The 18826-nt window shown below is 45.4% G+C and overlaps 1 protein-coding gene across 4 annotated transcripts in view; it reads left to right on the plus strand.

Moving 5' to 3' along the window:
• MICAL3 (microtubule associated monooxygenase, calponin and LIM domain containing 3) overlaps nt 1-18826 on the plus strand; it is a 201239-nt gene that overhangs the window by 127214 nt on the left and 55199 nt on the right. For all 4 annotated transcript variants that reach the window (XM_023517064.1, XM_023517065.1, XM_023517066.1 and 1 more), the window contains 2 exons: nt 663-751; nt 1756-1843. In XM_023517064.1, the coding sequence (XP_023372832.1) occupies nt 663-751; nt 1756-1843 (177 nt within the window). The remainder of the gene's footprint in view (nt 1-662; nt 752-1755; nt 1844-18826) is intronic.

The following is an 18826-nucleotide window of genomic DNA, read 5'->3' on the forward strand; positions in this document are numbered from 1 at the left end:
ACTTTTTTGGACACACCCCCAGTAGGGAATGGATGTTATGATAAGACCTAGTAAACACATGGAGATGTAACTGGAAGTGCTAAGAAATAATATTTAACTCTGTGCCGCAGTACACTCTGGTTTTTATTCTGTTTTATTCTGTTCCATTCCACTCATTCGTTATTGCAGGAGTTTTTGGTTTTGAATGCTGACCCCGACCCTCTAGGGGGGTGGGGAGACCATGTGAGAGCGTGTGGGTACAGAGGCTGAGCAGCACAGCTGATGCCCAGGGATGCCCACCCCTGCAGGCTTCACGCCTCCACCCATACTTGTTTTCATCCTTGGTTTCCCCAGAAATGCTCCTCCCCACTTTTTATGTGGTCACATCTTTGTTCCACACACACTGCCACTTTGTCTGCTGGCCCTGCCCTGTAAGCCTCGCATCTCTACTCTGGCACTGATTGGGTGATGGCTCAATGGCCTTCACATTCCCAAAGAAAAAGACCCCCCCACCTTGAGGCAAAAGGAGGAGAGAGCTGGAAGCAAAGTTTATAGGGAAGGACCGGCCTCCCTGGATAAGAGGCTGGGTAGGGTGATAGCCTCCCGTCGCTAGAGGAGAGGGGGTCATGTTCAGAATCGATGATCTAACTCACTCCCTCGTCTCCTGCTTCTGCTGTCTGCAGGTAAATTCTACTGTAAACCACACTACTGTTATCGGCTCTCTGGCTCTGCACAAAGGAAAAGACCAGCAGTGGCTCCTCTGTCTGGAAAGGTAATGGTGACCCATCCTGTAAGTGGGTGAGAAGCTGTGGGCGCCAGTGCAGTGTGGTCCCTAGGCAACATGCAGCCAAGCAGGCCCTGCTGGGTGGCTGCTGCATCCCCGCCTCCCTTGTGAAGGGAGTGCCTGAGATGAGGTTGCTATCCGATTTGGAAAGGGAACCAACTTTTAAGCATGATCTAATGTTGTGCTTCACTAAAGTAATATTCCTTCTACCCTCTGAGTTGGATTTGAGGATGATGCAGACCTCCTTTTCTGCTCACTACATATAAAAGATTTTTGCCTTCGTAAATGGGCATCTCTCTGAAAGCAGGATATCCTGCTGCCGAGGGTAACTATGTATTCATTTTTCACGTTGTTAGAGTTCTCATCAAGGAAGGCACTGGTGGGGAGGAGGCAGCATGATGAGAAGCCCTCCCTGTTCCTTGCCAGCCCTCCCCACCCAGGGTCTGGGCCAGGTGGGAGCAAGTGCTAACTAACCCCTACCCTATACTGAGGAGGAAGTGGGCTGCACATAGTTGGCTTGGCCTGCCATCTCCTTGCATTACCTTATTCTGTATGTTACTTATCTGGGAACTTGCTTCACTTCCCCTCCCCTCCCCTCCCCTCCCCTTCCCTCTCCTCTCCTCCCCTCTCCTCCCCTCTCCTCTCCTCTTTTTTTTCCCCTCTTCTCCCCTTCCCTAGAGAGCGGCTTTCCACCTGTCTTACCAGTTCAGCCCTGTAACCCCTTTACCACTGGTTAATTCATGTCTCCTTTAGAGGCTTCACAGAGGGAATTATGGGAAGGGGTACACTTAGCTGGATCTAGACTCTGACTCCTACTGACCTCTATGGGAACTATGTCCTGGTTTCTTTAAAGAAAGATTTATGTATGGAGAATACAGCTCTGGGTTGCTTGGTAAAATCAACAGGGACAAACCAGCCTGTCACATTGTTGTTGTAGCCTCAGATTTCAGTATTTCAGTCAGAGACACTCTTTTTCTCATGAACTTTCCTAGGAGGCCAAAGGACCCCTGCAGGATGGCCCCACTGCAGATGCAAATGGACGGGCCAGCATTGTGGCCAGCTCGGCTGAGAGAACCCCAGGTAGCTTCACTTCCTTGTTTGGCTGGGTGGTGCATCACTCCCTTGGCCTCTGTGACAAGGCCAAGGGGATGAGCCAGCACCTCCAAAGCAACATTTCTTCAATTGGGCATCAAGTGGCCCAAAACCCTTTGGACTCCTTTTTCATGTGCCAGCTGCTTGCATTCGGAGTCCCCTTTCTCTATGGCCTGTCAGAGGTGCTGGTACAAATCGGAGGGGAGTTCCACTGGCAGACTGTGAGCCAGTGAGGGTGCCATCTGGTAAGCGGCATCACCTAAGCTATGGGTCATGTTTATTCAACATCTCAAAGTACTATCCCCGTCGCCTCCTCCCACATCCATCACACACATTGGGGTGTCTGGTACCAGTCATGTGTAGACCAATAGGAATTCAGAATAGGCTGCCTCTGTCACTCACCCAAGTGAATATCCAGAGGTGCTAGGCCTTCATGTGGTTCCTTGTTTTTAGACTCCTTTGAAACAGGGCATGGTGTTGTGATGGTCTGGAATTGCCTTCATTTACACTTGAAATTTTTCCATCCCATTCTACATAGAGGAGTCTGGATGAGCTGTCACTGCTCTTCTGTTTGACCTGAACCCTTAAAGGGCATGCCCTGTCCTAACCACTCAAAGGCATTTGAACTTCTAATGAGAATTAAGCCCTAATTTGTCCTACTTCCTTTATCATTTTCTTTTGTCAAGAGGGGAGTGACACTATCTCTACCTCTAAAAACATATTCTGATCATAGCAGGGCAGGATCAGGAGGGCTCATGGGCACAAGACCTATGGGAGGAATTGTTTCCTTTTCCTTAAGGCAAGTGGCCCTTCTTGGCTCCCTGTAAAACCAGCCCATGATATAGCTCACAAACTGCTGTGTCTGATGCCCCAGTGCAGCTCTAGACGATGCCCAGCCTAGGTTGCTTGCTATGCAGGTGAGAGAGAAGGTCGTAGGGCCACATGTCTGTTTTTCACACTTTCCTCTCCAGTAAATCTCAAGCAACCATTTACAGAAAGTAAAAGGTCATCAGCCAATGCCAGAAGCCAGGAAGGAGTTTGTAGTGGAGTTTCCATGATGGGAAAAGGGAAGAATTACCTTGACCTCCAATGAGAGCTTCTCATGGTGTCATCTTTTCCCATTTTTAAGAGCTAGTTATTGTCAGCCTTGTGGTGCTCATTCTGGGAGAGGCAGAATGTGCCCAGACGTTGGGTGTTACCCAGTGGGTGCAGTGATTTAGAGGATGATACAAACCCCAGCTGAGATAGGTAAACTCGGCCTGTGCTACATGTTTCTTTATTATAATCTGAGGGAAATTTTTAAATGCCCTGCAGTTGAGACTGACATTTTATTGCCATGAGTAACTAGTAAAGCTTCTCTAGTCTTAAAGATCTTTCTTATGAAAGGCTGAACAGTTCTTTGCAGTTGACACTCACACGAGCATGGGATAATCGTTGGCAGAGAAAAATAACTAAAGAGATCTAGACAGAAACTTTGGCTTTATGCTGTAGAATGTGCATTTATCAAAAGAGAGCACCACTTATTAATCTAGGACTTTGCCAGCAGCAATGGATTTTCCAAGGAACCTGACTACTCAGTAAACAACTCAAAGAAATTAAACCCTCCATTTAGATTAAGAAACATTTTTTAAAAGGAGTTAAATGTCATGACTTTCAGGTTGTTCGTTAACAAGCCGAGTTTGCTCACTTTCCCATTTGGTTCAGGTTGCCCTTCTTCCTATCTAATTGAAAGTACTTCAGGTCTTTAGGAGTTCTAAAGAAGTGAGGGTTCTATAGAGCAGGGGAATGTCTTGCAAAGCATGGAAAGAAGATGAGAGTTGGCAACGTGGTTGAAGAATCAAAATAACCAAGAAAATCCTGAGGGGATCTTAGTCTCCATGGTTCTCGGTTCTAAACTAGAAGGTGACTTACCTGGTATAGCACAGAGGGTTAAAGACATGGTGTCCCAAAAGAGTTGCAGCTTGAACCCTTAAGGTGAATGAAGCAGGCACTGTGTCCCCCCCCTCCCCGCCCCCAGTTTAAGCTACCTCTAGGCAAGGGAAGGCCAGAGACTGGGGCTGATGGGCTTCTGTTAAAATCTACATCTGGAGATGTCAGCCTTTGGAAATTACAGCTCTGAGTCTTGAATATGCTCCAAAAACACTGGCACTTTCTCAGTGAGCTGACTCATTTTTGTTAGCTTCTTTAGAAAAGGAACAGACTTGTCAATGGTATTTTGTATTTGGCATGAAGTAGATTTCTTTTCTTCTTTGGTAGAAATTTTCTTCATTAAATCCTAAACTAAAGCTTTGGTTACTTAACCAAAGAATTTTCCTCTGAAAAAGCTTCAGAAAAACTCAGGTGTTTCCAGGGTCTAGAATGTGTGTGTGGAGAGCAGTCATTAACCCAGATCTGGTTGGTCTCAGTGCACTCGAGACCAGAAGAGGTGATGAATGAATGAACTTGATTCTGTCAAGGTTGTGTTTAACCCAACCATCCTCTCTAGATGCACATCCCTTAGGAGGAGGTGCTGGAAAAGTTGTGATTGCAGGCAGCATTTGAATTTGACCCTGCTGTGCTTTTGCTCTGTGCCTCCTCTTTCTTTTGTGGCATTTCTCCCTTGTGTTCTTTGCCCCTTATGCTAAAATTCTTGCTGTTGCCAAAAAACCCCAAATATAACCCACAAGTTCAAAGACCCCACTGTAGGCCTGCTTTACAATGTTGTCTTTCTCTGGTAACCTAATATGTAACTGCTGCCTAATTTATTGCTTGGGAGACATTGTTTATGGTATTTTTGTTTGTAATGTGCTTTTAATATAGAAATCCTCTTTTCTGTTCTCAAATCTGTAAACGCTTTGTTTCCAAGCTTACACTTACTATTGCAGATTAGTGGACCTGGCACAGATTTTCTTACCCTGGCCTAATAGTACTGGCCATCACTTTAGAAAACCCCAAATGGGATTATTTTCCCTTGGACATGAGATCCTCAATTGCAGGTTTTTTAGATTCGTTTTTGCACAAAGGAATCCTCTTTTTAATCTCACACACTTGATCGCCAAAAATGAAGCATAGCAGCTGTGGGGTGTAACAGGAAGGGAACAGAAGACTTTTCCCCCAGAGTGTTCATCTTCTGAACATCTATGATGCAGGCGACAAAGATAGGATGGAAGAAACAGTAATTTTCTGTGATCTTATGGAAAAGATTATCTGAAATTAAAAAGCCACAGGTCACAAGTGGCAGCTGCCTGCTCCCTGTGCCCAGACCCCTTTGCATGCCTCTGGGATCCATAGTTTGCAACCTGAATGGGCCATTAGGAAATGCAGGCATTTCCCACACAGCTAGAAGAATAGCCAAGCCATATAAGGAATTTTACTTAACCCTGGGGTCCCTGCCTGATAGAGGGAAGTTAGGAAATCTTACCACTTCCCAAGTTCTCTTCCCTTATGGTTATTTCTGGAAAACCTTTCAGTAGAGCGAAGATAATCCTGCAATCCAGTTTACCTGTCCAACCCTACCCTAAGTCCTAGCTGGTGATGTGTGAATGTTTCTATATCTGTCCACACTTATATGTATGTAGATCTGATTACACATATGAATAGATATTTATTTATTATACCCTAAATAATAAGAATATTGATGATATGAAGCTCTTTCCAAAGCTATTTGTTCCTTGGTTGTGGAAACTGAGGGAGCTGTACACTGGGAGCCATACGCCTGGCCTGTCCTCTACTCTGGTCAGGACATTGAACAAACAGCAGCCTAAGAGCGGCACATCCATGGAGCTGAGGGGGGGGTGCTTGGGACATGAGCAACACACACCCAACCTCAGGAAACTGACCCTAGAACAAACTAGGAAAGCGCAGGGGTCTGTTGCTAGTAGGGTACCACAGAAAACCAAGCACCCCACCTCCCTCTCTTTTGGTTTCGGGCTTGTGTATTGGCTCCCTGGGTTAGTTATTTCAGCTTTCCACTGCCTGTGGGTGATTAGTGTGTCTTCACTTGTTTTCTGTAGTACAGTAGAACATTCCTAGGCCCTCTTAAAAGGGCTGCATCATGACCTTGAAGGTCTACCAGTGAGTTAAAGGGTTCACTTTTTTCCTGAGCTATCCAGCTTGGGGTGGGGTCAGAAGGGGATGGCAGCAGGCCAGATCCCCACAGCAGTGGTGCAGAGAAGCCTGAGCAGGGGAAGATTAGCTGTGCCAAGGAACACGTCACTCATCAACTTCTAGCCTTCCTTCAACCTTTATTTTTGCCTTTGTTTTAACCTGTGCTGTTGTTTTTGGTGTGTTTCTTTGTGAGTTTTTAATTTAATTGTGTAACTTTGTTTTTGCCGTTACTGTGAAACCAAGGTGTTGTGCTTTTAATTTCTTTTTTTTAACAAATGTTATATTCTTATTTAAGAGAATAAATTCCAAACAATCTTCAGGCTTCTGAGTTTTTCTTTTCCTTCCCTTTTCCTGACTGCAGGGTGGGAAATGGGGACACTGAGGCAGGTCTTGGGAGTGGGCTGGAAAGCTGCTGTGTCTCAGACTGTCCCTCCTGGGGCAGTCAGCAGGAGAGCATAGAGGGGAAATGGGACAGGTGTGTACTGCTAACTCCCGTTAAAGGAAGGGCCCATTGAGGGGGGTGACATGGTGCAAGACATTTTGCTTTGCAGCAGCTACAAATAGAGAAGAGCAAGAAAGACACCACCTGTGCCCATGTATCCCATGTGCTGTCTGCCAGTGGGTGGGGTCTGTGGGCCAGAGGGGTGCAGGGGCAGAAATTCCACACAGAGCCAGACCTGCCTGGGGATGTGTAGCTGGTGCCTTCCTCCCGTTTCTCTGAGTATAGCAGGCTACTAAGGGAAATGGGACCAGGAATGTGTCTGTCCTCTGCCTTGAGGCCATTGCTAGGGGTTCCCTGAGGCATGATGACCTTGTTCCTAGTGATGGTAAAGGTTCTTGGTCTTTCCTCCCCCAGCTGATGTCTCTTTCATGCTGTCTTTGCTATGACCTGGACTCCGAGCTAGAATATCCGATTCTGTTTGGCCACTCAAAGCCTCCAAGGATGACCCTATATTAAAAAACAGACTGTCCCCTTCTCACACAGTGGTAGCTGCTTCTGCTGTGTTGGCTTGCCAACCGCAGTGGGCATAGGCCCAGCTCCAGGTCTAAACTGGGCCAAGAGAAGACCTTGTGGTAGATGCTCAGTCTGTTCCTGCTGAGCTCTGGGAAATTGGGTGTTTTATATTAAAAAGGTCTTGCTGGGCTCCACGCACCCAGAAGTAGCCCTTTTAGAACTCAGAGAGGTCTTGGGCTTTCCATAGAACAGAACTGCAGAGTCCTGGGTGCCCCCATCTGGGAGGGTCTGCCTTTGTGCGTAGCCTTATAGCCCTGCTATAACACCGTCCTGTGCTTTCTCTTTATCAGAGCATTGCTTTTCAGAGTTCGTCCCAGCAAAGGTTTTCAGTGGCCTCTCTCGGGCTGCTCATTTCCTCCCCAGCCCCCTATTTCTGTCATCTGTCATTCCCCTTTCTCTGATATAGTTAGCCGTTGTCTTGGTGCCTGCCAAAGAGAGGGAAAGAGTTGGGACGTGGAGGCTGCACTAAATGACAACTAATATGTTGACTAGGAATCAGTAATAAGGAGGATACATATGGGCATAGAATTTTCAAATCTTAAACCTTTGCTGGGGGTTGCTTCCTATCTCTCAGCATCTGTGGGGAGGGAGGGCGGGATTGTCATTTAGACATTTAAAGCTGTGTGCTGAAGCATCTTATGGGAAGGTGGGACAGCTAGCTGATTTCATGCTGCCCATTGTGAAGACCCTAGAGAAGTCTCTTTAGACCTCAGTTTCTTTCTGAAACTTCCATTCTCTTCTTTTCCTCATATATTCCCTGGCAATTTCCCTAATTAATATACTCCCTCAGAGATGCTGTTACATGGAGAACAGGCCATGAAAATGGGCCACTCTCTGTTTTCACTCTGAAAAAATAGGGCAGGATGATGCTCTGTAAGATCCTAGTCCTACGATTCCTGCCTGTTAGTACAAATAGAAGAAAAATACCTGCATGGAACTCCTTGAAACACAACAGCCAGGCAGAGATCTCAGGAGAATCCTCCCTGAATTCCAGCCCCTTCCATGAAGCACTAAAACCTCCTTAAGACTCCAAAACAGGTCCTTACCTTGCCTCACATAGCCAAGCATCCAGCAAGTGCCAGCAAGTAGATTAGTCATAATGAAATGTGGGGACAGGCCCCACTGGCACTCCCACTGGGTTAGGTCATCACTGCCCGGAATCCTCATCTGTGTGTCTTGCTGCTGGCACCCCTTTCTTTACAATTGCTCCTTGTCTGCTCACCACTTACCTTCTGAGGGGGAAGGCAGAGCAGGCTTGTGCACAGAAGCATCTTCTGTGGCCTGGGAAGAGAGGCGGGCCTCCAGGCTATGGGACGTTACCTCAATTACTTCCGGGTTTTGCCAAGCCACGTGAACACTGTCTCCCTTTTACTTCCTGTGGGCCAACTTCCGCATCACTTTTCTGATCATTTCTAAGACACTTTAATAAGGGTCTCCAAGAAGGACAGTGGGCAAGAGGTTGAATCCCTACCAACATCTAAACCTAACTCAACCTAACTAACCCAACCTTGCCACTGAAGATGTTTTTCTCCCAGTAAGAGGTGGATGCACAGATGTAGTCAGAATGTGAAGTCCTAAAATGTGAAGAAGGCTTAATGCCCCTTTTTGGTATGAAGGGGGAAGTTTTGGGATACCCTTCAACAGAAAGGGAGTTTATGGGCTCCACTCTGCCTCTTGGGGCTATGCTAAATGATTATTAGAAAAATCTTTACAGATTTGAGTCAGAAGTTTTAGTGGCCTGTTGTGTTTTCTTTTTTCCTTTTCTTTCTTTCCTATTTTTTTTCTTCTTTTTTTATTCTTTCCTCCCCACCTTCCCTGAGACAGGGTCTTGCTCTGTTGCCCATGCTGGAGTATAGTGGCATGATCACAGCTCACTGCAGCCCCCAACTCCTAAGCTCTAGCATTTCCTCCTGCTTCAGCCTACTGAGTAGCTAGAACTATAGCCACCACATCCAGCTAATTTTTTTTTATTTTTTGTAGAGATGAGGGTGTGCTGTGTTGCTTAGGTTGGTCTTGAACTCCACTCAAGCAATCCTCCAGCTTTGGCTGTTCAGGGTGCTAGGATTACAGGTGTGAGCCACTGTGCACAGCCCTTGGCCTCTTGTGTTTTCTTTACCTGTTTTTTTTTTCTATATTTACCTAGCTTCTTATGAGTATATATTAATCACATGAAATTGCCCCAACTGTAACCATTAAGAGACTGATTTCCTCATTCTTTGATTCTATAAAATAACAGGATTCTTCCCACTTTCTCACTATTATTTTATAGTTAGTACAGCCTGATTTCTTTTAGACCGTGACCTGAAGCTGTTGGTCTTTAGTAATTACTTCATGTTAAGTTTTCTCTGTCGCCGGGAGAACTCTAGACCTTTCTACCTAGTGCCACTCGGTTCTCTGATTCATATGTTCTGCAAGGTCTGAGTTGTCCTGCACTTGGGGTCTCAGTGTTACTGGGCCTCTACCAGTACTGACTCCCTGAGAGAGGTGACTATGCTAAAAGGGTAAGGGCCCAGGGTTGTTCTGGTGACAGGTGCTCCTTAATATGAAGTATAATAATTACTAATGGCCAACACCCAGACAAGGATCCAAGGGAACCAGAAGAGCTTAGGCCCTTTTAGTGGGTTTTGATTTTTCTCAACAACTGCATGGCAAAACCAGGGTTGTTTATTGGCAGAGACCTAAACCCTACATGTGTTTTCATGCAGTGCTCGTGTTCCCTTGAGGTTACTAAAGCCAGGAATACTATGGAAGTGACTTCTAGAGAAAGGAGTCTTCTTGGCATTTGATAGCTGCTCAGAGTTCAAAACTAAGAAGTAGAAAGTGTAATTAGATAAACTCTAACTGGGCCATAGGGAGGAGAGTTTATCTCTAAGCAGCAAAATTATAGTGGGTTTCATAGACTGAACAAAACCTGGTAGCCAAGGAATAGCTGGTATCGACTATATCAGGATTATCAGTTTTATTTATTCTTGTTTCCATATTTTCCAAATCTAAGTCAGAATCAAGAAAGACCAGGATGCAGAGTCCAGCTGTAAAATTTCTCTCCCACCATCTTACCAACTAGAGACTACGTAGAAGTTTCTTTTAAAAGTAAATGTCACTTCCTAGAATCACTCTTAATGAGCCCTGTCTTCTGTTCAGCTGGTTCGCCTCTCTCAGGGAGTTGGTGCTAGTTGAGACCCAGCAGTGTTGGGACAGGGGGTGCAGGTGCAGGGAAGGTGGCTCTGGGCCACCCAGACCTTTGGAGTCTCAGTGAAGCAGGTGGTACTGAGTGCCCAGGTGAGGAAGACGGAATGGGCTGTAAGAGACAAGAGCCAGAGTTGGAAACAAGAGCCAGCAGTCCTCCATGCTGCCAGAAGTACCATGCCAACGGGCTGTCATTGTTATAACCAAGAAAACCCTCTTCTCTGCTGAAGGATTTTCCTCAAATAAAAATGGGGAGCAAAACTTGGTGTGTGGCCACCCTCCTCCCCTATGTAATTAATACTGGTTAATCTACCTTTGTGGACCTTGTCATGCTAACTCATAGAAAATGGTATAAGCAGACACATAGTGATGACAATAGCAGCAGCAACAATAACTAACGTGTGACACCTGCTTCCCACCAGGCACTGTCTAAAATAATAGGTGCTTTGTGTAAACGACTCACTGGATCCTCACAACAGCCCGTCAGGGAGGTTCCCTTTTGTAGTTGGGGAAACAGCACACAGAACTTAAGCAGACATGAGCAAGGCCATGTAAGTAAGAAATGCAAAGGTGGGTAGAGTTTATTCAGAGGACCCAGGAGCAGGGTTGTAGCCACCATGCTGTGCAGCTTCCTGTCACCCCTTCCCCATGACCTCGGCTCAGCACGGGTGGTGACTGTGTGTGAGTGCCTAGAATAAGCCAGTGAGTTTCAGTCCATTATTCCTAGGAAATGCAGTGATCCCAGGGCTGGGAATGTGCTTTGGAAAGACAATAGATTAAAGGGCAAAGCATTTCATCAATGATACATAAAGGGGGAAGGGAAATCAAAAGAAGTTGAGGAAGAGAGTAGTAACATCTGAATTGACTGTAAGTAACATGAAATGGACTGTCTGGTTGGCCCTCTTGTTGGTCATCTCACATAAAATCAAGCGTGAAGTTGTAAAGCCCTTCCTCCCTCTCTCCAAATGGACACATACCCTGCCAGTCATCCAGAGGACTGGGGAGTACATTCGGGGAGATGTTTGTTGTTCTTAGGCCCCAGGGTAACACTTCTAGTTTATAAATCTGTTGGCTTTTCTTATTCTCTACCATCTCACTTCATTATGCTTTTTAAAGGCCCCAATGATGGTTGAGCTGTTATTTTCATTCTCTTTAAGCTTTATAGCTGCTATTCATAGTTCTCATAAGAAATTACCTGCCCTGGCCCTGTGTGGGGTTTAGGGAGGGAAAGAGAGAAATGAGTTTGTACCTCCTTTTGTACTGACAGTGTGAAATGGATCTCCTGTGACAGGAGAAAAAGATGGAAATTCTTATCTATTCAGATTTGGGCCACTTTGAACTCAACTCACACATGAAAGGGCTTTCAAATTTTTGGATTAAATGTATGTGTCATTCCAGATGGGCAGTTTTGGTTGTATCCTTTTGGATAAAATTTGGTTCAGATGCAGAAATTGCTTTCAGGAAATCTCCTGAGCACGAGCAGACATAGCCTTGCCATGACCTTGGCAAAGCCTGCCGTGACAGGGAGCCTTAGAGTTTACAGGTAGGTTGCTTCTGGAAAATGGGAAAAAAGAGCTAAGAACACAGAAAGGAGATGTATTTTTCCATGCTGTGTTCTCAAGTCTAGCCTTCTTGCTTTAGTGAGAGGACTGCCATAATGTCAGAGTACAGTGTTCTATCTGTCAGAGGCTCCATCGTCTGGCTAAAGGAGAATGAGTGAAAGAACAGTTAATCGGACTCATCTTGTGGTCTCTTTTAATTCTTGCCTTGTCCTCACAAGGCAAGCATGGATGGGAGGCACATGGGAATGCAGGGTGCCCTCGAGTAGCATTGGGGGAGAAGTGGAATTACCTGTGGTCATTGGTTTTGTGATAAAAAGTCCAGATCTTTTGTGCAGGGATCATCACTGAGCATTGAGCATTCCCCTGGGTTTCCTTTCTGTGGACGACAAACCAAGAGCTATTTGTTCAGCGTGGCTGTTGGTTCTTCGTGATGTTTACTTTATTTGAAGGTCACGGGTTTCACCTTGGCAACCAACATGAAGATTCATACACTCCCTGCGCTTAATGTACCTCATCCAATCAAGCCACAGTCAAGAGTGCTTGGTGGATTGGTTGGCCTGTTTGGTAAGCGATTAGAAATCATTTGATACAACTTCTAAGCTAGGGGTTCTCAAGGTCGATGCAGAATGTTCAGTGTTTGGGGATGGATAGTTCTTTGCTGTGGAGGGTTGTCCTGTGCATTGCAGGGTGTTTGGTGTATCCTTGGCCTCTCCCCATTGGATGTCAGTAGCACCTCCCACCCCAAGTTGTCAAGAAAATATGTCCTCAGACACTGCCAAATCACCCCTGAGGAAAAAAATTGCTGCACTGAGAACTATCAGTCTAAAGTCAAAAGAAGAAAGGATATGACACTGATGTGTGGTTAGCCTCAATGATTCTGCTCACGGTGGGAGATGAGGGAAGAGAGGAAATGAGAATAGTAGAAATGGTACAGAATGTTTTAATCTTAACAGCTGGGGTCTCTGCTACTGCTCTTTAACTATCAGCACATGCTTCACAGTGTGTGTGCTTACTTTTAGGGAAGTACCCCTGTGATGTGTGTGCAATAGGACATATGCAACAAATTTAATTAATTAATTAATTATTTATTTTTGAAACAGTTTCACTTTGTGGCCCTCAGTAGAGTGTTGTGGCATCATAGCTCATAGACTCTTCAGACTCTTGGGCTCTCGCAATCCTCTTGCCTTAGTTTCCCAAGTAGCTAAGACTACAGGCACCTGCCACAATGCCCGGCTATTTTTGTTGCTTAGAGACGGTGTCTGGCTCTTGCTCAGGCTGGTGTTGAACTTTTGAGCTCAAGCCTTGGCCTCCTACTACATAACAAATTTTAGAAGGCAGAGTTAAAAAATAAGAGCCGAAGTCTTAGTGTTCTTTTTCTGCCCCAGTAAATTGTTTCTGCACCCCTGGAATGCGCTCATCCTTCTATCATGACCACAGCCTCAGAAAACTGAGCTGGATCTAAATGAAACAAGTATAGATCTTGAAAATAGAAGACATGGGTGGTGCCTGTGGCTCAGTGGGTAGGGCGCTGGCCCCATTTACCAAGGGTGGCAGGTCGAACCTGGCCCCGGCCAAAATGCAATAAAAAATACCCGGGCGTTGTGGCGGGTGCCTGTAGTCCTAGCTAGTTGGGAGGCCGAGGCAAAGAGAATCGCCTAAGCCCAGGAGTTGGAGGTTGCTGTGAGTTGTGATGCCACGGCACTCTACCAAGGGTGATAAAGTGAGACTCTGTCTCTTAAGAAAAAAAAAAGAAGAAGAAGAAAAGAAAACGGAAGACATTAATTTGAGTTTCAGTTCTGCTGCCTGTCATCCTTGCCATCTTCAGTCATGACCTCTCTGAGCCTCAGTTTTCCTATCTTAAAGTTATAAAAGAGGAAAAAAATGCTACCTGCTCCTCTCTACATGGTAAAGTTATTATGAAGAGCAAATAAGCTAAGCTGAAATGTATGAATCTTATTTAAAAACATTACAGGATATCACATATGGTTATCATTGGCAGGTGTTCTAGAAAATGCTGGAGTAATTGGTGTGAGAAAGTAAATTGAGATTGTTTTTGCTGGCTGCTAATTGATCTCTCTCTGGTCTTGCACCCTGTGGGTTAGAGCAGGCTGGCCCATCGGGATGTCTTTCTAGCCTGCACAGGTTTGGGAAGGGAGCGTAGTTGAGAAGGGCTTGACTTCTTAGTCTGCAGCAGAGTGGACTGGGGCTGGCCAGCATTGCATGCCAGCTTGTTCGAAGCATTTTATTTTATATTATTTTGTTTTATCTATTTATTTTTGAGACAGAGTCTTACTATGTCGCCCTCGGTAGAGTGCCATGGCATCACAGCTCACAGCAATCTCAAACTCTTGGGCTTAAGTGATTCTCTTGCCTTAGCCTCCCAAGTAGCTGGGACTACAGGTGCCTGCCACATCGCCCGGCTATTTTTTGGTTGCAGTTGTCATTGTTTAGCAGGCCCAGGCTGGGCTCAAACCTGCAGGCCTTGGTGTATGTGGCTGGTGCCCTACTCACTGAGCTGTGGCCGCTGAGCCTCATTTGAAGCATTTTAAATCTCTGTGACTACTTAGCTAAATTTGGCATTGCTTTTCCCTCAGCCTACATGGATAGGATGTGAAATCACTCAGTAATTCCATGACATCCTGTGGGCTTTTCACTATAGTACCAAAAGCATAAGCAATCCTAGACAGGGTTTACATTAAGCTAAATTTTCAGCACCTACCCTGAAGGTCAGAGGTGTGAGTAGGAGACAGTTAGCTTTCTCTTAGGCAGAGCAGGGGTGTGCATGTGATCCCTAAGGTCTGTCTGGGTCTGTGCTAATTTTACCTATAATCCCCGTCTCTCAGAGCCCTGGTGTTATAGTAATGGGCCGCTGATTTCTCTTGTGGAGTCAGTGCACAGATGAGTACTTTGTGGTGACAGAAGGCTATAGCTGCCCAACTGCTGCTGATGCTGCAGCAAGGTTCATTAGAAAAGGTGTTTCCGAGCCTGGATCAGGACACTTGTGGTCTATCAGCCTTTGTTCTTTGTTATCAGTCTTCTTGTCTAGTGCCTCTCAGTCCCTAGAGACTAATGATTCTTTTCCAGGCCAGTCTTAGTGACCTTCTAACAGATGAAGACAGAAGTGGGACTCTGACGCATGTGTGTGTGTGTGTGTGTGTGTGTGTCGGGGTAGTTGTAGACGTTGCTGTAGGCAATTTTAGTTCCTTTCCTAAAATATATTTTTGGCTGTCAAAGGAATGCTGCATGTGTGACTTTTTTTTTTTTTGTATCTTTAAAAGGGAAAAGAAAGGCATCTGAACCTATGCCAAAGAACCTTTCTTTGGGATGTGGTTTTGTCCTTATTGATCTCAAGAGGTTGGAGATCACTTTCATGGCTTGGAAACCAAGCTTCCTCTGGGGCCATGCAGCTGGCCACATAAGGGCCAGCTTTGGACATATTCTGGACTGGGAGTGCCATGGGCACTCTGCTCTAGAAGACAGAAGGGATTGGAGTTTAAACCTGGAGTCTTGGCTGGGTGTGGTGGCTCATGCCAGTAATCCTAGCACTCTGGGAGGTTGAGACAGGTGGATTGCCTGAGTTAAGGAGTTTGAGGACCAGACTGAGCAAGAGTGAGACCCCATCTCTACTAAAAATATGGAAAAAAAAAAACCCCTAAAACAAAAAGCCTAGCTGGACATTGTGGCAGGCACCTGTTGTCTCAATTACTTGGGAGGCTGAGGCAAGGGAGTCACTCAAGCCCAAGAGTTTGAAGTTGCTGTGAACTATGACACCATAGCACTCTACCCAGGGCAACAGAGTGAGACTCTGTCTCTAAATAAATAAATACCAGAGTCTTGGGGAAAGCACTGGCCCAGACTTCCTCATATGCTGATTTATGATCCTTCTCTGCCCTCCCATCTCTCCCCTCCACTTGTCACTACTGAGTCTGGTCTTCTAGTTAAGCAAGCTGCTCCCTGAAACTAAACTGCTCTCCACCATGTTGTGGAGTAATTACTTGAGGATAGCACGTCATTTGAGATAGTCTCTCTTTCAAGACCTTGATGCTGAGTGTCTTCTGAGACACCCTGGTGTCATCAGCACTCTTTTTTGAGTGCTAAGTAAATTGTTACTATCTTGAAAGACTTGCCTTTTTCAGAGGGGTGGTATTTCCCATTTGTTCTTGGGGCCTGTGAAGCATCAAGCTACTTGAGAGACCTGCTGGTTTTATGGTTTGTGTTCCAATAAGGAAACTGACAACAGGATATGTTTAACTGGTTTTCTAAAATTGTAATGAATAACCTGGCGCAGTGGCTTATGTCTGTAATTCTAGAACTTTGGGAGGCCAAGGCAGGAAGATTTATTGAGGCTAGGAGTTTGAGACCAGCCTGAGCAAGAGTGAGACCCTGTCTCTACAAAAAATAGAAAAATTAGCTGAGCGTGGTGGGATCACTTGTAGTCACAGCTACTCAGGAGACAGAGGAAGGAGAATCACTTTAGCCCAGGATTTTGAGGTCGCAGTAAGGTATGATGACACCCCTGCATTCTAGCCCAGGTGACAGCAAGTCCCTCACTCAAACAAAACAAAACAAATTATAATGAAGTATTAATCTAGCTTAGAGACAAGATTAGGGTTTTTCTCCTGATCACTCATTCAATTTATTTTATTGAATACCTACTATTGATCTACTTTTCTAAGTGCCCACACATAAAAATGCATTTATCCTAAGAGGAGTATTTTACATGTAATTAAAAGTTCCATCCTGCATGGAAGATCAGAAGGAGTACTAACTTCAGGATAATAAAGACTCGAGTTTAGGCTGGGTGAGGTGGCTCATGCCTGTAATCCTGGCATCCTGGGAAGCCAAGGCTAGGCTTGTGGATCACTTGAGCTCAGGAGTTTGAGACCAGCCTATGCAAGAGAAAGACTGTATCCCTATTAAAAATATAGAAAAATTAGCCAGATGTTGTGGCAGTTGCCTATGGTCCTAGCTACTCTGGAGGCTGAGTCAAGAAGATTGGTTGAGCTCTGCCTTGATACTCCCATGGTCACCTGGGATGCCAAAATGACTAGTGATGGCCCTGACTAGCAGAGGCTCTGGTTTGGGTTCATTCAGACCTGCAAACAGGAGAGAGGTGCTGCAGTAGAGCCCTGGAAGAGTGTAGGGGGAAGCCGGTCGCAGGACTGGGTAATAACAGAAGCAGGGAGGAGGCCTGGCCTCCTCTCTTTACCCAACCCTTATGTTTTCAAAGGTCACCCTGCAGTTAGTGATGTGGTAGATGCCTTGTATTTAACTATATAGAGCCTCCTGGTGTTCAGAGCCCATTGCATAGCTGTTACCTTTCTGAGTGAGGTCTTACCCTCAGCTACATGAAGGTGAGCATCCAGATAAAGAAGATGGAGTATTAGTTAGGACAAGGCCCTCATGAAATTTAGGAGAAAACCCACCCAAGTCTTTATGCTTTAGATATGTCCATAACTTTCCAACACCAGAGGAGTAGCCGTGTGGAAGGGTGGTCCAGCTGATTGACACGGTTCAAGTCCAGCTTTATCTGTGAGATACTAGACACATGAAAAATGTATTTTCAAGAGAGGTACGTGATATACTGGCCAATCTTTTTTAAAAATGGAGTTTAGAGTATATATTTTAAAAGACGCCTCCTTGCCTTGGCCAAATAGAGTGGTGTGTATGCCAGGGTTTCCATCTGCCAAAAAAGCACCTTGGGGAGCTATTATAATAATAACAGTAAAAATAATCTGACATTTAAAAACCTAATTTAAGTTGGGTATGGTGATATGCACCTATGGTCCCAGCTTCTTGAGAGGAGGAGGATCACTTAAGCCTAGGAGTTTGAGACTGCTGTGAGCTGTTAATTGTGCTCTGTGCTCCAGCTTAAGTGACAGAGGGAGATCTTTTCTCCAAAAAACTATAGATTAAGAAAGAAATTAACAAACTAAAAAAGTTCCACGGGCAAGCACGGATTTAGAGCAAAAGACTGTGGTGATAAGAGTGTCCTCAGCCCTCCTGGTGGTATCCTTGGCGAGGGTGGGGGTGTGCCCCCAATTTTTGAGAAATAGCATTCTAGCCTATGGGGTTACCCCTTTCCCATCCAGTGGTTTTTCCTGGTATAGCACTGATTTGTTCCCTATTGGGTTTTCTCCTCCTTGGCCTCTCTGTGTGTAATATTTAACTCAGGATTTCCCAACTCTTCTGGTAATTAAATATCTCCACAGTGACCGCACTTCCCCTTGGACTCTCATGACCTACTTTTCTCAGTGCCCGTACATAAAAATACAGTTATCCTAAGATGAATATTTCACATGTAAGGGACAATTAAAATTTTGTCCTGCATGGATAAATCAGGAATACTAGTTTCAGGGTAATAAAGACTAGAGTTTAGGCTGGGTATGGTGGCTCACGCCTGTAATCCTAGCACTCTGGGAGGCTGAGGCCTGGCTGGTGGATTACTTGTGCTCAGGAATTCTAGACCAGCCTAAGCAAGAGAGAGACTCTGTCCCTACTAAAAATACAGAAAAATTAACCAGGCGTTGTGGCAGTTGCCTATAGTTCCAGCTACTCTGGAGGGAGTAGCTCCCTCTTGCTCTGGAGCAAGCAGATTGGTTGAGCCCAGAAGTCTGAGGTTGCTGTGAGCCATGATGCCATGGCACTCTCTGGGGCAACAGAGTGAGACTCTTGTCTCAAAAAAAAAAAAAGTCTAGGGTTTAGTCTTGGCTTTGAGCATTTGACATGTTACTTAAGTATCACTGAGACTCAGAGACCTCAATGTAGTAATAGTGGTAATAAGGCCTTGCAGGATTATCATGACAGCTCAGTGGCCAGCATCGGGAGTGTATTTGTTGTAGTACCTGACACAGGTAGCTGCTGAACAGATATCCCATGGCCTCAGCAGCTGGCACCATCTAGTACTGGGGACATTGTCATCACTGCAGGAAGGGGGGGTCAGAGGAGCTATCTTTTGAGAACCTGGAGTGAGTGACATTGCCTCTTAAGTGTCATCCACATCCCGTGTCTCTCCAGGAATCGGACAGCTATGAGTAAAGCCTTTTGGCAGCTCTTCCGCATCAGCTGAGCGTAGCTTGTCCTGTTAAGAAAAATATTTCTTTCAGGATGATACATGGAGCT

Source organism: Otolemur garnettii, unplaced genomic scaffold, assembly GCF_000181295.1.
Source record: "Otolemur garnettii isolate 467f Iridium unplaced genomic scaffold, OtoGar3 scaffold00104, whole genome shotgun sequence".
Classification (NCBI taxonomy): domain Eukaryota; kingdom Metazoa; phylum Chordata; class Mammalia; order Primates; family Galagidae; genus Otolemur; species Otolemur garnettii.